Genomic DNA, 19,340 nt, shown 5'->3' with positions numbered 1-19,340 from the left:
GGGTTTTAACTGTTTAATGAACAAATGTGAACAGCCCTGAATAATTAAATAAAACCAGTTATTTTCTTGAGAAAAACCTTTTTGTTATAGCCATAGATTAAAAAATTCTTTTTTATTATTCTAATGTCTCCCACAGGTAGGTGTGTGTGTGTGTGTGTGTGTGTGTGTGTGTGTGTGTGTGTGTGTGTGTGTGTGTGTACCCCGCTGTGGGTATCTCCATTTATGCTGAAATGCCTTCTTGTGTGTTTTCCTGTCAGATACCCCCTCACCAACTACACATTCGGTACCAAGGAGCCACTGTATGAGAAGGACAGCTCGGTGGCAGCCCGGTTCCAGCGGATGCGGGAAGAGTTTGATAAGATGGGGATGCGGAGGACAGTGGAGGGTGTCCTCATTGTCCATGAACACAGACTGCCTCATGTTTTACTCCTGCAGCTGGGCACAACTTTCTTTAAACTGTGAGTGTCTGATGTTCAGAGCTCTACTGTGTGAACAAACTGAGGTAGTTTTTCCTGCACGGGTGCCTCACAGTTTGCTTCTCTGCTGCAGGCCTGGTGGAGAGTTGAACCCTGGGGAAGATGAGGTGGAGGGTCTGAAGCGCCTGATGACCGAGGTAGCTACCAAACTTTGAGCTTAGTGTCATTGTGCCGGCTGTTTTGATTCTGTGTGCATTAACTTCAAATTTGTTGTTAGATCCTTGGACGGCAGGATGGTGTGAAGCAGGACTGGGTGATCGATGATTGTATTGGTAACTGGTGGCGTCCCAACTTTGAGCCTCCACAGGTCAGTACAAAGAAGATGATCAGAAGGATATTTATGATACTTTAACTAGGGATGCATCAAGCCAACCTTTTCCAGATCTGATCTGATACAGATACCTTGGCTTCAGGTATTAGCCTATACTGAGTACAGAGCCATGTAATTCTTACTGTGAGGAAGAAACTTGGAATAAACATTAGGCTCAATTTAAACACTGCTCTACATCCAAGAATATACATACAGTTGTCAGAAGTTTGCAGTGGTACTGCTACACTGTGCAAAGTGGATGAAATGATGAAGAAAGAGGACCACCTCCAAATTCTTCAACTTCACTGCATATCAACAGATGTATGCATTACAATCACCCCACCCTGGAAGAAGGACAGTTCAACAGAATGACTGAAATTAATATTAGATTCATTTTTATATCAGTCATGTTGGATATTGTCACATCTACATCTTGATGTGAACTAATCTGAAGTTTTTGCCCTGCAGTATCCCTATATTCCAGCTCACATCACTAAACCTAAAGAGCATAAGAAGCTGTTCCTGGTCCAGTTGCAGGAAAAAGGTCAGTGTATCTCAAAATTTCTTTGATGCTTAATTAAAATAAGTAAAGACTTAGATGAGTCTCTTTGGTTGTTTCTGAAATCTGTGTTTGATGTTTGTACAGCACTGTTTGCTGTGCCCAAAAACTATAAACTGGTGGCTGCACCGTTGTTTGAACTGTATGACAACGCTCCTGGATATGGACCGATCATTTCCAGTCTACCACAGCTGCTGAGCAGGTAATGTTCAGAACTTTTGCATGCGTTTGGACAGAAAATAGTAGAACTGCAATGTTTTCGAGTGATGCAGGGATTCCTCAGAGCAGAGGGATGCGCTGTGAAATTACATAGCAGGGTTTCTTTCTGGTCGCTGGCAGTGTGCACAAAGTTTGCACTCCGATCAGAGACATTATCAACACAACAGGTGATAAAACATATAACAGCAAAATGGAAGACTTTTCCTGCAAATTAGACAAGAGATTGATGCTGCAGAAGATCATTATGTATTTGAATTCTTGAGGTAATATATTTATTTTACCAATCCGTGTGCTCTAACGGCTGCATTTTTCTTTATATAACATTGTCTTCCACGCAAAGTGATGTCACATCTGTTTGTGCAAGCTGTGCACAAACAGATGTGACATCAGTGTGATGTGCATATGTCAATTTTTGTAACCTTGCATGTTTGCTATGGGGTGGTTGAAGAGATGAGTGCATGTTTGTGTTAGTTTTTACCGCTTTTGAATCGCATATCGGTGCAGAAGCTCAGATGTTGCACCAGCTTGAAAAGACTTTCTGGAAAACACTGGGAAAAGGTTTCATCTGCAGCTAAAAACACCCGTGGCCTCAGCGCCAGGATAAATGGCACGGCACTGTTTGTGTACCAAACAACCAATCGGGCGACCATAATGATCCTTTAATGTGTCAGCTGCACATTTGACCTCTCAATCTGTAAGACTTTATGTTGCTTGGTGTGTTTAGTTATGATAGTCTTCTATACCATAATAAATAAGGCTTCAAAGTGCCTATAGTTTATATAACATGGTAAACGGAGCTGAATATTCTCAGTGATAAATGGCCTACAAATGTAACCCATCGATTTTCAAATCTGTGTCCCAATGGCTGGAATTTCCATTTGGTAAAAGGCACGAGTATAAACTTTTATGCATCACTAACTTGACACAAATTCCAGTGACAAAGTGATGCACACAGTTTGTGCTGCTGCAACCTTACAGAGGAGCTTCATTAGCTTGTGTTGATGAGGTATGGCTCAGTGGGTTGAACATATGTTTCTTATAGCTACGTCCCAATTCAGCGGCTGCGCCCTTCAAAGGCCGACCAGAGCTGCTGCTAAATGAGGCGGCTTAGCCTCTCGTGTGCTGCTTCTGTTGCCTAGCAACCATGACACTAACAGGTAGTGATGAGCCCACAGCCGGTGGCACACAATGAAACTTGGGATAAGGTGGGCTATGAGGGATGCGCTCAGCATATCCTTGAAAGCCCGGGAAGAGGACACATTTGTAGGTCACTTTCGAGGGAGCCTTCAGATGTGAACGGCCCTCGGTGTCCTGCTGTGATGTAATCGAGCTGGTCTTTCCCTCAATACATGAAATCATCGCATTATTAGCTGCATTTTATATTTGCTCTTTGTCTAGTATTAAAATTAGTTTGATCTGAAACATGTGACAAATTGGGGGGGGGGGGGGTTGTGAAGAAATGACGATGGGATTTTAAATCTAAACTGTGAGCATAACTGAGCACGTTAGTTCTAGCCAGGTTAAAAACAGCTACTTCCTTTGTAGTAAACCTTCTGCAATGTACAGATTTGTCCTGGAAAAGATGCTCTTATCATCAAAGTAGCTCTTTGTCAACATGAGTCTAACTGGCATTGATTTTGTAATAATCACTGTTTGTTTTTTGTTTTGTTTTTTTACAGGTTTAACTTCATCTACAACTAACTCAAATGATCAGAAGTACATGCGGCCGTCTCTGTGAGTGCGTCCCGCAGTGTGGAGAAAAGACTTCGCCTCAGCACCATCTTTCACAAAACAAATGCTTGTCATGTCAGGTATATCTGCAGACCGGAGGGGTGTTTATACTGTTTAAGAAGACTATGAAAATGTCTTCTTTTTTTTTTTTCTTTGTTTCTTTTTAACCTTAAGAGTTGTTGTAGTCTGCAGGTTTGTATTCCAGTGCGTTAAAAATCTGATTTTATGTCCTCTCGAAGGAGGCCAGTGTTTAATTAAACAAGCTGAAACGTTGAGTTTCCTGTTGTTTTAACCTGTAACAATGCCGTGTTTTCTTTTATTTTCTTTTAATAAAGCAGTCTTTTGAGTACGTTTTTTATAAAGTGCAAAGAGCAGCCGTGTCTGTCTGACTTGTTTTTGAAGTTTCAATAATATGCTACATTACATCTGTTGCTGTTCAGAAATACAAATCAAAGACGTTTTGGAGAAGTCAGCAATTTTTGTGATGTAGGCTGAATTAAAAACAACCAAAAACTGGTAAAGTGACAGCAGGTGCCATTAAAATCTGGGATCTAATTTGAGGAGGTCAGACAGAAATGTGTGCATCATTGTGGTTAATGTATGGGGAAAATGCTGTGCAGTCAGTGATGCTCTCCTAGGCTTCCCCACAGCCACATCCAGCTCTGGGCACTCATTTGGATTCAGATCAGGTGACTGACTCAGCCAGTCGAGAATGTTTCTCCACCTCTTCCCCTTCAGCTCTTTGGGTTTTTTTTTTTTTTTTTGGGGGTTTTTTTTTTCCTTTTCCCGCTCTATTTTCAGGATCATGATCCTGCCGAGTGATGAAATGCCTTCCAGTGCCAGTGCCTGAATTCTAATGTGGCTTAATGCAAATCAATGTATAGAAATCTACATCTGTCTTGTTTCTTCCACCAGCAGTGAGATGATGAGCAATGTCTCCCACTAACAACCTGTTGTAGTGCTTCAAAGATTGAAGGTGGGAAGCTTTGGCTCCCTAAATGCTCATCTTCCCATCAACTATGTTTGCATGAAAGAGTGGCTCTCCAGACTCTTTCATGCCTGTCACATGTGCTCTCATCTGTGAAGAGATCAGAGTCCCAGTGGCAGACCTGCAGTTCTGAAGTGCTTTGGTCTACATTTATCAAGCCAGTCCCACTAAAGGACATCAGGCCCTCATACCATCCTCACGGAGGTCTAGTTCTGATAGTTTAGTAAGGTATATGCACAGGTATCTTCCTAAAAGTCATTATCTGGCTCGTGCTCCTTACACAAACCAGCATATACCAGTCCTGCTGGATTGATGCCCCACTGGGGCTCGTGTGTGTGTGTGTGTGTGTGTGTTTTTTTTAATAGTGTATTTATTTGATACAAGTGATCAGGATACACGTTTTTCAGGTTGTACTTGACAGAAACGGTGTGTTTGTTCCTTCATTCAGATAATTTCTAATTATTTGCCCACAGCTCAGCTTTCTGATGTTCATGTGACTGCAGACATGAGTAATCATAATAATATAAATGGATGCCATAAAAAGACAGGAGAGGATGTGCAGGTTATAGAGACATGTTTTATAACACATGCACTTTAAAAAACACCAAAAAAAAAAAGGAAAATCATTACAATGTATTTTGGGAATACTGTGGATTTTCGACTAGAATTAGACAGCATGAAAAAATCGTAACCACTAAAAAAAGCTTCAAAAACATCTTATACTTAAGGAAATTCCTCACCATAGCTTAAATAAATGGTAAGAGCCAGGAACCACCCACAGTAGTCGATTAATTCGATAACATTTTTATCATGGAAAAACTGACTTTTTGATTTGAGACTTCATTTTCATTATATTTGAAAAATACTGGAAAGTATTGGTCAAGTTTATATTTTGAAAATTAAGTTAGAGTTCTATTCTAATTAGCCCAGATCTCAGCCAACAGGTTTTAATTGAACAGAATATCCTTGTCATAGTCAATAAAGGTTTAGCCCCACAACCCAGTTTCTTTTTCTAGGGTTTTTAAACTTGTGGCATGTGTTTGAGATTATGGTTAGCACCAAATTATGTAGTCTGCACCAGATCTGCTTTTAAATAGTCTTAAGCGCTTGAAATAACAGGAACCGGACTTATTTTGTGTGAATGGGTGAACAGTGTGTGAATGGGTGGATGACTGGATGTGTAAAGCGCTTTGGGGTCCTTAGGGACTAGTAAAGCGCTATATAAATACAGGCCATTTATTTTGATTTGTGTACTTGCTTCACCTCATCAGGTTTCCTCTTGGAGGTGGCCCTGAAAATGGCTGACCATGTCTTTATACAAGTTGTTCAGCAATACTAGCTATATCTTTAATATGCTTTCTTACCTGGCTGCTGTAATAGATTTATTACCTAATCACCCGAAAGCTAAAGAGGTAAAAATATAATAAAGTAAATCCCTGAAATCAGATCCTAAAAGTTTGGTGTGAATATTATAGTCATGGTTCAGTTCTGCCTGACAGTCTTCACTCAGGGCCAAACTACAAGCGTTAATAACGTCATTTATCCGCGACGCATGGTGCAAGGCCATGTCCACGCGTGTTTTGAAAGTTCGTGTCAGGTTTCTGTAATGGCCACCACCAAACGACCACAGGACGAGTGCAGCAGCACAGACGAGAAGAAGAAGAAGAAGAAGAAAAAGAGCGAGAAGGAGAGCCGCGAGGAGCCGGCGGAGCTCTGCGCAGCCGTAGAAGACGAGCAGGTGAAGAGAGCCGTCACGGAGGCATGGAGCCGCAAGACTACCTACAGCCACGGTCAGTGAGAGGACCAAAGTTCAGCTTCAGATATTTATCTGCAGCTGTTAATCAGTCTTCAGAAACCTGCAGCTTTGATGCGGCTGTTATAGGTGTTTTACGGGAATTTGTTGGGAGATCTGCTTCAATCAGGAGCAGCAAATTTGGAATAAACCCTCTCTGACGTTAGAGAGCTACGTGATAGTGGACACTGCAATACATAACAGAAACAGTTCCTACTGTAACATTTTTTACTATAACCGGAGTGGGGACCTGCATGCCCTCTCCCCATAGTTGTCAAATCAGTATCTTGTAATACAACAGTACGCCCCCTCTCTTCCTGCTTTCCTGTCTAACATTTGCTATAATAACTAATATAGGCAGAAAACATCCCCCCAAATTAAACTTTAATCATTGTTCTGAAACTGTGCCCTCACAGATTGTAAAGACCCCCCAGATAGCAAGACGACAGTGAATTGATGTTGATTTTCCATGTTATGGTCAGGGTTGAAATGCCACTGTTGTAACAACATTGAAATACTGTGGTAAACCGATGGTCTTACTATAGGGACGTTGTAATAACGTTGATTTACCGTTGTTTTTTTGTCATTGATATTTGATCTATTTGTAGTCGACCAGGTGACAAAAACAACGTCGAGAAAATGTCGATTTATAGTTGACCATCATTCCGCGCCGGTCACCATCAAAAAGCCATTGATTTGTAGTTGAGCGTTAAATTGCATTGCAACTGAGCGGGTATAAAGTACCGGAGAAAGAAGATTTATTGTTCTTTTGTTATCAATGATTTCTGGTCTAGTTCACCAGCTTTAAAACACCGTGTCGACGAGCAATTTATGTATAGTTGACCGGGAAATTGTGTGTGTGTGTGTGTGTGTGTGTGTGTGTGTAATTATTGTGCAGGCGATCTGGAGTTGGACTGCCAACCGTTCCCTCACTGCATCTTCAGAAACTTCATCAGCAGCCAAGCCTTTGCAGAAAACCTCAAGAAAGAGCTGCTGGAGCTAAACTTCCATGAAAAATCAAACGACCTGTATAAATTGAAACAGGTTTTTTTTTTTCATTCATCCTCACACTGATTTATTCCAGTGTCTTATCATTTGTTTTTTATTATTTGTTTTTGTTGTCCCCACACAGTCAGATGATCTGAAGAAAAGAACAGAGCCACATATCGCAGGGCTGAGGTAACAAAATAGTTTGAATTCATTTGTGTTATATGTGTGTGTGAGCTGTCAAATGGGCAGAAAGCTTTCATTTATGAAAATCAGAAGCCTTGATTTTTTTCACATTTTATTATACTCGTCTTCTTGTTGTCATATTATTTAAAAACTACGACTGAACTTCCAGCTCTGAGTTGGAGGGGGCAGAGTTTAAGATGTTAAGATTTTCACTGGGAGTGACCCAGATGGGTCCTGACTATAACAGGATTGGAAACCAAGTTACAGAGGCAAGGCTGAGATGGTTTTGGACATGTGCAAAGAGGAGGGGTAGTGGACGTACTGGACGAAGGATGTTGAATAAAGAACTGCCAGGCAAAAGGAAAGGAGGTAGAACACAGAGGAAGTTCACGACTGTAGCAAAGGAAGACATGCAGAAGGTTGGTGTGACAGAAGAGTGTGTTAAAGTGAGATGGAGGCAGATGAAGATAAAAAAAATCCAAAAAGGAGAATGGCAAAAGCAAAGAATGACAATGAAGAGGACAAAAACAGAGAAGAAGGCAAAGAAGATGAAGACGAAAAAAGAAGAGGATGAAGGCAAGGAAGTGGATGAAAAGAAAAGGGCGTGCTTAAAGGTGAAACACAAGCAATATCAAATCACAACGTGGCGCATAAAATGTTTTGGTGCCTAAAAAAAAAAAAAAAAAAGTGGCTAAAGGAAAATGGGTGAACTGGACTTGGGTACCCAAGGCTTATTGACTCGAGTGCTTTCTGACCCCTCAACTAGAGCAGGGCGATATGACCAAAAATATTTATTTATTTATTTATTTATTAACCTTTATTTAACCAGGAAGATCCCATTGAGATTAAAAACCTCTTTTTCAAGGGAGACCTGGCCAAGATAGGCAGCAGCAGATGTCTCACAGTTACAGAAATTACTCAAACGCAGGCAGCAACAACACACATGCAACAATAAGTGAAAGAATACAAATAAAATAAAAAATAAAATTCAAATAAAAATAAAAAAGTCAGTTAAAATGACAATCAATCTAATTGAAACAGTTACATGTTATGGACTTGGCCTCAAGGATTCGTAGTTTAGATTTAAAAGCACTTAATGAAATGAATTCAGTCATTTATCACGATATAGATTTGAAAATTTACGATAACGATATAACTGACGATATAATTGACACTAGACAAAATACTTTACAACTCCACAATTTTATTAGTGCAAAAAAACCCCCATCAATGTATTTTCACTTAAACAAGCAGCTGGTTTTTTTACATTAAAGTTGTATAAAAACGTAACAGTGCAAATGCAAATTCCTTGCTGACAGTTTAACCAAAATGCATTTCCAGTGGAAATTGGCCGACATATCCTCAGCATAACCATCTATAATATCCACAAAACTTAAAAAGAGCTTATACACATGCAATACGGTATTATATGTTGAAGCACAGTACGTATCACTCCGCGAGGCTCCTGCCTACGGTAGCCGTAATGCTCCAACAATCCATCAAGCGGTGCGGGTTCATATCTTAGCAAAGTCGCACTAAAACATTTGACAGATTTTCGAGCGCCGTGTATCACATAAAATCGTTTTGAGGTCAGTAAACACAACCAGAATTCATACATAAGGCACACGGGATTATAAGGGGCACTGTCGATTTTCAGAAAAATCAAAGGTTTGATTTTAAGTGTGCCGTATTTACCAAAAAACACGGTAATAACGACGGTCCGCTAGCACGCTCAACCAAAAATAGTGTTTTGTTGTGTATCTGACGGACGCAAGCTAAACCAGTTCCACACCACTGTCGTTGCAGCATTTTTACAAACCAATTCTGGTTCATCCGTTTCATTCAACGATCCGCTTTCACCCTTGTCTCCAACGCCGCCGTGCCTTTTTCTCTATGTGCGTATGAAAACAAAGGCACTGCGCGGTGAGGCACCAAGATGGCGGCTTGAACAGTCGTGTTTTTTCAGGAGCTCCGAAAGACCGCAAAATTTACTAAGTAACTTTATTCTCTTTCCACTCGAACTATAAATATGGATGCCCAAAAGGTTATTAAGAATGCAAAGCTGCAATTTGTGCCGTCAAACCCCATTGTTAAGACGTCGTCGCATGCTAAAGTCAGTGACCATGGCTATGCTAGCACTGAAGCTGCCAACGTGGGCCTAAACAAGCGAGAACGGGGAACAGACTCGGCGCCGCCAACTCCTTCAAAACAACCGCCAGAGGAGAAAAGAACAAAATCTTCAGAGAAGGAAGATGCTATCTCCAATAAAACTATTTTTGAAGCCATTATGGGACTTGACAAAAAATTTGAAGCACAACTGGAGGATATCAAGGAACAAAACAAACAAAGTGCAGCTATGGTTGCCAGCTTGGCTAAGGCTGTAGAGTTTAATGCTGCAGAGATAGTTGATTGCAAATTGAAAGTTGTTAAACTGGCAAATGCGAATGAACAGCTGCTTAATAAAGAAAATGAAGACTTGAAAAGAAGAGTGAGAGAACAAGAGCGCTACCGAATGAGGTGGTGCCTAAAACTGAAAGGGGTGAAGGAAGACAAAGATGAAAACAGAGTGAAGGTTTTGCAAACGCTTCAGAAGATTGCCCCTGACTTGAACTTAGAAGAGGCCGTTGATATTGTCCACCGCTTAGGGAAACGAGTTGATGGCAGAAACAGAAACATCATTATTCTATTTACACAGAGGCGAATTAAAGAAGAATTGTGGAGGCGCACCAAAGACTCTTCAACCTGCAAGCAAGAAGGCATCAGCTTCGCGGAGATGTTGCCGCAGGAGGACATACAAGATCGACAGCGCCTATGGCCTCTGGTGGAGGAAGCAAGACGTGCGGGTAAACGGGCCTACTTTCGTGGTCCACATGCCTTCATTGATGGACGCAAAGTTGAGGAAAGACAGGAGAACTAAAAATGACAAAAACTGAAATAGTGGAAACTTGTTCGCGGTCTGAGGAGCTCAGCATTTAGTACTTTTTTTTTTCTTCTTTTTCTCACGTGGTGAGTGATATTCTGTCTATAGTTCATGTTGAATGTTAACATTTGTTTTGGTTCTTTAAATGTTAGGGGTTTAAGAGAATCTGTTAAAAGAAAAGCCTTATTTTTGTACTGCAAAGGTAAAAAATCAAACTGTATTTTTCTACAAGAGACTCATTCATCTGATAGTGATGTATCTTTTTGGTCAAACCAATGGGGTAGCAAAATCCTGTTTAGCCATGGCTCAATGAGGTCGGGGGGTGTAGCAATTTTATTCAATAACTTTCCCGGGGATCTTGTAATACAACGAACTGACTTGAATGGTCATTGGTTGATTGCTGTAATGAGAGTTGAAAGTTTGTTTTTCATTTTAGTCAACGTTTATGGATATAACAATGAAAGTCAGAATAAAATTATGTTAGAAGATATAACTTCAAATATTTTTGAACTTAAAGGTCGATACCCTACAGAATACATTTTAATGGGTGGTGATTGGAATATGACTCCTGATGAATGGACTGATAGATGGCCCTCAAGGACAGGTAGACCACAAAAAAATAACCTAATTATAGAATTTTTGATTAATAACAACTTGACAGATATTTGGAGAGTAAGAAATCCAGAAATTAAGAGCTTTTCCTGGTTTAAACCAAATGGAGCTTGTAAATCTAGAATAGACTATTGGCTAGGAAGTGACATCATTCTTAGCCACACTGTAAAAGTTGCAATGTCAAATGCACCTCTATCTGATCATTGCTTTATTGAACTGTGCTTAGAATCGGAAATTAGACAATCAAATAAAAGAACTTATTGGAAGTTCAATGCCAAACTTTTACAAAATGAAGACTACTGCAACATAGTCAAAAAAATTATAAAAGATATCATGGCTGATCATCTAATTGTAGGATATATCAATAAATGGGAATTCATTAAATTCAAAATTAGAGAATTTAGTATTCAATTCAGTAAAAACATAAGTCAAAAGCAAAGAGAATATGAATGTAAATTATTCCAAGAAATTACTTATTGCTGTAGTAAAGATGATCTAAATACCCAAGAAAGGAGTAAACTTATGGAGTTGCAAACTAAATTAGATCAGCTCTACCTAAATAAAGCAGAAGGAGCTTTTGTGCGTTCACGGGCCAAGTGGATTGAGGAGGGGGAAAGAAATTCTTCATATTTTTTTAATTTAGAAAAGAGCAGACAGAAAAGAAATTTTATATCTTCTCTGTTAATTGATGGCATTGAATGTGACGACCCTAAAATTTTGGAGAATGAAACTTATACATTCTATTCCAATTTATACTCCTCACAGTTCTCCCAAGCAGATTGTGATGTCTTTTTTGATCAAATAGATAATCTGATCCCTAAAATTGATGAATCATTTAAGGAATTATGTGAATCTGACTTCAGAATTGAAGAGTTAGATGCATCTGTTAAGAAAATGGCACTTAATAAATCCCCTGGTCCAGATGGGCTTACAGTTAATTTCTTCCAATTTTTTTGGGAAGACTTACGGGAAATTTTATTCAAAGCTATACTGGCCAGTATTGAAAAGGGAGAATTGATGTCTAGCATGAAACAAGGATTAATTACATTAATTCCTAAACCAAACAAAGATAAACGACAATTGGATAACTTAAGGCCCATAACTTTATTAAATACAGATTATAAAATTTTCTCTAGCTCAGTTGCAACAAGGCTCAAACAAGGGGTTTCAAGTATAATTAGTGAGACACAATCAGGGTTTTTGAAAGACAGGAACATTCATAATAATATCAGATTGGTTTTAGACTTACTGGAATACAATGATCTGATTAGTGATGACAGTTTTATTCTTTTCTTGGACTTTTATAAAGCTTTCGATTCAGTAGAACATCCTTTTATTTTAGAAACACTAACTCGATTTGGATTTGGGGATAAATTTAGGAAGATAATAGATATACTGTATAATGATATAAATAGCTCTGTGTCATTAGGCTATGGCACTGGTAAAAGATTTAGCGTCAAAAGAGGAATTAGGCAAGGGTGTGGAAGCTCTCCGTTGTTGTTCATAATGGTTGTGGAGATGCTCGCAATTCTAATTAAAAACAGCAGCGTTGCCGGAATTGAGATTATGGACAATTCTTTAATAATTAGTCAACTTGCGGATGACACTACTCTTAAAAAATGAACATCAGATTCCCCTGGTAAAACAAATAATCACTACATTCTCAAAAGCTTCAGGCTTAAAGTTAAATTTAAATAAATGTGAATTATTGGCATTAAAGGAGTGTAATTCACAATTACTGTACGATATAAAGGTGAAGAAGGAGGTAAAATATTTGGGCATCACAATTTCAAAAGATCACAAAGTCTTAGAAAAAGTAAATATTTTAGATAATGTTGACAAATGTAAGACAATCCTAAATAAGTGGTTACAAAGAGACATCACAATTTTTGGAAGAATATTATTAACCAAAATGGATAGTTTATCTAGATTTATATATCCAGCTTACTCTCTATCAATATCGAATAAAGTTATTAAAACAATTAATAGCTTGAATTTTAATTTTATTTGGAGGAATAAGTGCCATTATATATCTAAAGATGATTTGGTTAAACCATACATTGAAGGCGGTGGAAACGCAATTGATTTTGACATAATGAATGGTGTTTTGAAACTTAAATGGTTAAAATCCTTCCTAAATAATCCACACTCCATTTGGTTTTTTATACCAAGTAAGGTCTTTAACACACTAGGGGGTATCGACTTTCTCCTAAAGTGTGACTTTGAAATTACTAAGCTACCTGCTAAACTCTCTGAATTCCATAAACAGGTCCTTCTTTATTGGAAAATGTTATTTAAACATAATTTCACTCCACATAATAGCCCAATTTGGAACAATAGATATATACTGATGAACAGAAAATCTATTTTTATTCAAGATTGGTTATCAAAAGGTGTTTGGGCAATTGCCCATTTTGTAGATGAGGAAGGACATGTTCTAGGACATCAAGATTTTTGCCAAAAGTTTAATATCCAATGTTCTAAAAGTAAATTTAATCGGGTTATAAAATCCATTCCATTGTCACTTAAAAACATAGTTGTAAATGATATAATATATTCTGACATCTCCCCCAAGTTAAGGCAATTATATATAGATGGTATTCGATTTTGTGATGTTAAATGCAACAATAAGTTTCTTAGATCTTCATTAAGGAGTCTTTATTCTCCAAATTTACTTAGACGTAATTACATATTAAAAGATTTCCAAAGGGAAGAAATTGAAAAAATAAGAACTGATTATATCACCTTCCCTATCCCTCCTAAAGGGAAAGAAGTCCAATTTAAAATCTTGAATAAAATTTACCCGACAAATAGACTCCTTAGTGATAGATTCAAAATAGAAACGGGTAATTGTGTATTTTGTGAAACAGAAGAGGAGGATTTGGACCATCTATTCTTTTTGTGCAATTTTATACAAATATTTTGGTTGGATTTTCATACCTGGCTTTATTCCAGTGGGATTCAAATTACCCCATTTACCTTAAATATGATAATGTTTGGAGTGTTTTTGAAAGAAAAGAAAGCTACTTATGGTGTTAATGTGTTATTAATCTTGTGTAAGTATTTTATACATAAATGTCGCTTTTTTAAGATTAAACCAACACTGGCTCACTGGAAAAACGACCTAAACCTGTTGGTTAAATCTTTGACTTTAGTTAAAAAGAAAAAGGCTGCTTTTTTTGTTTCCTTTGTAGAAGATTTTGATTTAGTGAGTTAATAATCTGTTAATTTATGTGACCCCATCTTTATATTTTATTTTCACTATATATGAAAGTTGCTAATATGTAAGAAATGTTTATTCTCTGAATCTGTAATATATGGTGCATTTTGTTTGTATGTTTATATTACTAATAAAATTTAAAAAAAACAAACAAAAAAAACAAAACAAAGGCACTGCGCATGCGCGTTTTACCCATATTCTATCGCGATATTTCATTTTCTTGTCGTTGCCCAACATTATCCCGGTATTACCGTGAACGGTATGATATGGCCCAGCCCTACCCTCAACCTTAATACTGCTCGCTATAAAAATGTATCCGTACGCACAGAGCATCCTGATCGATGGTGGCCTCACCTCGTGTCAGAGGTCTTGTGGAATAAAGGCCTCTGACAGGTCAGAGTTGTGTTTGGTGGCACAAAGCAGATGTGGACAAAATTCATCAGGTAGATTTAAGTCACAGATCCTTTTCACAGCTGGTGTTTTGAGCTTCAAAGCAAGAAAATTAATGAGGACTTCATTAAGTGAGCCACCTTCAGGGTCCTGGCATTGTTCATGTTGGCTCGCAGATTTACCGAGACTAAAAGAGGTACTTTTGTATTTGTATCCAGCTCCATATTGATATTGTTGGACTGTTGATGGAAGGATGAGAAACATTCTGAAGTTTATTTATCAGGTCCAGCAGGTGGAGCCAGAGATTACAGATGCCCTCGTAATTGGTATATTACATTTAGTGATGATGACTGAAACGTCTTGCGAATATTTGGACTGTTTGTTAAAGCAGGAAGGTGGTTTATTCTTTAGTTTCTACTACAGAGCTGAGGCTGGCAGTGAACACAAGGCTGTAAGTCATCGGAGCAGAGTAGAACTCAGGGCCAAACTACAAGCCAAAATAGCACAATCTAGTGTAAACCTTTCTTCTTTGAGAAATAACGTGCTGCTTTCTTCTTATAATTATGATAAGCTGTCTACAGTGAATCACTTACATGTGCTGGATACATATTTGTGAGTATATGCGCTTTACCTGCTGAAGAAGTGCAGCACTGGGGAATAAATACAGTAATTACACAGTAACGGCCTCCCTCTGTGGTCATCTATTATTTATGTCTTAACAAAATGTCACAGAGGGCTTTCAGGTAGCTAAACAATCTGTCCGTGTGGTGAGAGTTACAAATTTTAAACGGCGTTTAAAGGTCACGGCCAGGTTTTCACAGTGTGCCCGTTTCTGTACCACTGTCTGTAGGGCAGCACTGTTTGGGCGTTTCCGGTCCTGGCTCGGGGAGGTTCTGGGGGTTGAGCTGGAGCCCACTGTGGATATTTCTTGTGCCAAATATGAATATACAGGTGAGATTAGCTCAGTAGGAAAACTGTTACATTGTGAGTTTCTGTTTTAGTTATTGTCTGTCTGTCTTCTTTCTAGATGTTCTTTTGTGCCACGATGATGAGTTGGAGGGGAGGCGTGTTGCGTTCATTTTGTATCTTGTGCCCCCGTGGCAGAGCAGCGACGGGGGAACCCTCGATCTTTACACAACAGACAGTGAGTGTCCCACTGTGTTTGCGTGTGCGCGTGCGTGTATTCTCTTACACAACAGAAGTGTGTATTTCATTTTTGTCGTCAGGTAATTTGCAGCCACAGAGCATAGTGAAGCCACTCGTACCCTCCTGGAACACACTCGTGCTCTTTGAAGTTTCTCCAGTTTCCTTTCACCAAGTAAGAATAAATATTCTTGTTTTTACTATTTCTTTGAAAAGACTGCGTTTGGAAATTACACTGTTTGGGGTTTCTTTTTTCTTCAGGTGTCTGAAGTTTTGTCGCAGGACAAATGTCGGCTGTCTCTGAGCGGCTGGTTTCACGGACCTTCTCTGGAACGTCCTCCTCGCCACACAGTGGCTCCCGTCCAGAGGAATCCGCACTTACCGAGAGATGTGGGTGCTATCTTGTGGGAATATCTCAAAAAATTTCGGAAGAAGAATTTTATACGTTTTGTTTGATAAATATAACATATAATTTGCATGATTCTCAATCAATTTACAGCTGGAGGCATCTGTTAGCTTAGCTCAGCATAAAGACTAAGAGAAACCCATCTGGTGCCAACAGTCATGCCATGTTCAAAGTCCCTTGAATCACCACTTTTTGACTACTCGGATTCTTAGTTTGAAATTCAGCAGGTTGTCTTTGCCATGTTTACATGCCTCCATTGACTGGCATTAACGAGCAGTTGAGCTGGTGTACCTAGTGGCTTGTGAGTGTACATTATAGTGTTATGAGAGCTCTGTATGCAAATCTAGCTATCTCCAGGCTCCAGTGTAAGCTTTTTTTAATCAGTTGTGAGCATCAGTTGATTTCTTATAATGTCAGATTGTTCCTCTCTTGGACGGCCTCCTTGCCAGCTCATGTGTTTGCTGTTTGTGTTCGTGGCAGGAAACGGTGCTGCTGGAGTGGATCAATCCCATCTATTTGGACATTTCTTATCAAGAGCAGATTCAGGAGAACTTTGAAGACAGCTCTGAAATTCAGCTCAAAGGATTTCTCAAGGTAACTTCTAAAAACTCTTTTCCACCGACGCAGTACTGCAGCTTTTTTATTCAGAACGGTTTTCGGACATTGCACCATAGAAATGCAATTCCCAAAGCTGGAAATTCTTATTCACAGATGATTTGCAGATGAAGCACGCATGGTTTTTTTTTTCCACACAGAAAGTACCTCAGCTTTAGCTACACAACACTGAGTAATGAGGTAATTTCCAAGTATCCAGTGTGCACTGCTTTTCAAAAAGGCATCAGAGCAGAGCTGGAACCGGTGTCGTGTCTTTCCCGTGTTCATTTGTTTCCGCTGAGTGATTATGCGTTTGTCTTCAGGAGGAGAAGTTCAAAGAGGTGAGTGAAGCACTTCGGCTCTCTCAGATTGAGTGGAAGAAGAGAGGTCCACCCAATAAGAGGTGAGTATGTTTGACTCTTTAAAGTAGCACTCTGTATTTAAGATTGGCTAATAATCTGTGTGCTTTCAGGCGCTATGAAGCAGCTGCTCTGGACTCGCTGCCTCAGTGTGTGAGTGCATGCTGGGAGCTGCTTCATTCAGAAGCGTTCTTCCTGCTCCTCTCCAACTTCACTGGCCTTCGATTGCACTATCTTTGCCCGGCTGACGACGAAGAGAATGGCGATGAAGAGAAGGATAAAAAGCAGCAAGATGATGGAGAAGCCACGGGGTCGTCAAATGAACCATCCTCAGCAGATGTGAGCAGAGAGAAAGGTGTGCATCGCTGTGAGTGCTTTCATTCAGCCGCCGCCGCTGCTGCTGTTCGTGTGTTTTGACCTCTGTGTATTTTCAGAGCCGAGCACCCCTTTGTGCTGTGGGGAAGTACGTCGATGGTCTCATGGCGGCTACACCCTGTTGCACGATGGAGAGGCAGCGCGGGCAGAATATGCGTTGGACCTCGTTTTGCCTTTCGGCTGTGCCGGTGAGTTCACACCCAGGAGAAGAACGAACTGTCGGACACCAATGTGACTGTACTGAACTTTTAATTCTCTCTCATAGGCTGGCAGTCAGAGTTTGGCGGCTTCACATGTTATGTCGCTAATGAAGAGGATGAGGAGGTGAGTGCTGATTAATGTGACATGTGTGGATGTTGCTTCGACAGTCATCATCATCGCTTTCTTTCTTCACAGCTTCTGACTGTCTACCCAGAGGACAATTCCCTCGCACTCGTCTACAGAGACAAAGAGACACTCAAGTTTGTCAAACACGTCAACCACAAAAGCACCTCCGAACCTGATGGCAGCTCCACCTGCAGAGAGTTTTATGACTTTTCTTTTGTCTACTATGAATAAATATGTATATAAATACATAAGAGTGTGTGTGTGTGTGTGGGGGGGGGGCATTTACACTGGCTGATGAACTCCACTCACTCCTCTCACTTGTAAATATATAGGGATGGAGTCTTGGTTGGATCTAACCACCAATGATGGGCAACATGCTGTGTAATGCCAACCAAAGCTACTTTGACTTGTGTGATGTTACTGACACTTCAGTTTTTTAGTTATTCCAAGAAGGGGGAATTTTTTTTTTAAATGTGTATTTTTAGGCTTTTTAGTCACTATTGCAATAGGACAGTGGAGAGAGGACAGAAAAGCTGGGAAAAAGACACGCACAAAACAACCTTGGTGTACATTTTAACCCAGGCCTCTGTAATAGTCTTATGGTATAGGGGTCACCTTAAAAAGTTACTTATATTATTTGTTAAAGTTGTAGAAATCTGGAAAAGTATGAAAATGGCTCTCCTTGCTTTATTCAGAGCCAGTCCCCAGCATAGCGTATGCACCTGGGCTGCATTCAGGCCTAACAAAACTTGACAAAAACGGGTTTTTTTTAAATAGAAAAGCCGTAGTTATGATGGCGCTACTGCGTCTGAAAAGTAATGCCAACTTGTCTCAAACCTGCATTCTTTCTAATGGTCAGCAGGGGGCGACTCCTCTGCTTCCAAGAAGACTTCAGGTTGTATTCACATTTATGAGAAAAAGACCCTCGCCCCCCCTCACTCTGTGACCTCAGTAAACGCTTTTATGGGCTCAGTTGCTATTTTCAGGTCATACAGAATGAAACAAGAAATTCATCTTGTGAATTATGGTCATTATTAGAGTTATAAAGGAGCATAATCCAGCAAGCATACCATGCTAGCTGGCAGGGTATTAACAAGCATACCAACTTCTTAATCACAAGTTGTGATTGTGCAGTAACCCTCATTTTAACAGTTAAATCCACCATGTGCTTGTTTCAAAAATGGTTCAAAAATAAGACGGCGACTGCGAAAATGCTCATGTTGAGGCTTCAGGACGGGAATTCACAAAACCAACACATGGCATCAGAGTGCCTTTATCAATCTTTTATACTGTTTATGTATCCATGCTGTTATACTTGTCAAGCATGCGGGAGCTGATTCATCTTATTCTTCTTTTTGTGGACATCCAACATTTAGGCGTGTTACCTTCACCTGACTGGCTAGAGTAAATGTACAAGAATCCAAATTGTAAATTTCCTGACAGAGAATCTTTGGGGGCTGTTCACTTTTGTGTGTTACCTTTTTAATATGGTAGGGTTTAAATAGACTTCTGACACACACAAAAAAATGAGATAAAACATTTATGAAAGCTCGTTGCCCAGCGTTGTGCATTGCTTGAGAAAAACATTTTAAAAACATGACTAAAAATAAACTTTTCACAACGTTCTTAGATTAACTGTGTCGATTATGTGGTCTTATCTGATCTTATTATCTGTGGCCTGCCTGTGTCTGGAAGAGGAGTACCACTCTGGTTCCTTAGAACTTGCTAAAAGGGTTATTTTAGATT

At 39.5% G+C, this 19,340-nt stretch overlaps 2 protein-coding genes across 3 annotated transcripts in view; both read left to right on the top strand.

Annotated features, from left to right (window-relative positions):
- Window positions 1–3,669, top strand: part of nudt21 (nudix hydrolase 21) — a 4,777-nt gene extending 1,108 nt beyond the window's left edge. The window contains exons 2-7 of the mRNA XM_082523540.1: window positions 258–458; window positions 550–613; window positions 694–783; window positions 1,255–1,330; window positions 1,433–1,547; window positions 3,244–3,669. Coding sequence (XP_082379666.1) covers window positions 258–458; window positions 550–613; window positions 694–783; window positions 1,255–1,330; window positions 1,433–1,547; window positions 3,244–3,265 — 568 coding nt within the window. The 3' untranslated portion in view covers window positions 3,266–3,669. The remainder of the gene's footprint in view (window positions 1–257; window positions 459–549; window positions 614–693; window positions 784–1,254; window positions 1,331–1,432; window positions 1,548–3,243) is intronic.
- Window positions 3,670–5,808: 2,139 nt separating this feature from the next.
- Window positions 5,809–17,845, top strand: ogfod1 (2-oxoglutarate and iron-dependent oxygenase domain containing 1). 2 transcript variants are annotated; one of them, XM_082521821.1, is made up of 13 exons: window positions 5,809–6,073; window positions 6,974–7,119; window positions 7,208–7,254; window positions 15,241–15,341; window positions 15,418–15,534; window positions 15,617–15,708; window positions 15,795–15,923; window positions 16,420–16,533; window positions 16,857–16,936; window positions 17,006–17,231; window positions 17,327–17,455; window positions 17,533–17,591; window positions 17,664–17,845. In XM_082521821.1, exons 1-13 carry the CDS (start codon window positions 5,836–5,838, stop codon window positions 17,668–17,670), a joined length of 1,485 nt encoding a protein of 494 aa, XP_082377947.1. In that variant the 5' UTR covers window positions 5,809–5,835; the 3' UTR covers window positions 17,671–17,845. The 2 variants fall into 2 exon arrangements, with proteins under 2 accessions (XP_082377947.1, XP_082377946.1); XM_082521820.1 differs by having other exon boundaries at window positions 17,006–17,247.
- Window positions 17,846–19,340: the final 1,495 nt, after the last annotated feature.

The sequence above is a fragment of the Aulonocara stuartgranti genome (assembly GCF_965226115.1).
Source record: "Aulonocara stuartgranti genome assembly, chromosome: 1".
NCBI lineage: Eukaryota > Metazoa > Chordata > Actinopteri > Cichliformes > Cichlidae > Aulonocara > Aulonocara stuartgranti.
Note: the sequence above shows the minus strand (reverse complement) of the source record. Positions and strands in the feature narration are given on the sequence as shown.

Coding starts and splice junctions, on each gene's coding strand:
- ogfod1 (XM_082521820.1), top strand. CDS start 5,836: ATGGTGCAAGGCCATGTCCACGCGTGTTTTGAAAGTTCGTGTCAGGTT. Junction 7,255..15,240: donor CCACATATCGCAGGGCTGAG/GTAACAAAATAG, acceptor CACTGTCTGTAG/GGCAGCACTGTTTGGGCGTT. Junction 17,592..17,663: donor CTAATGAAGAGGATGAGGAG/GTGAGTGCTGAT, acceptor CTTTCTTCACAG/CTTCTGACTGTCTACCCAGA.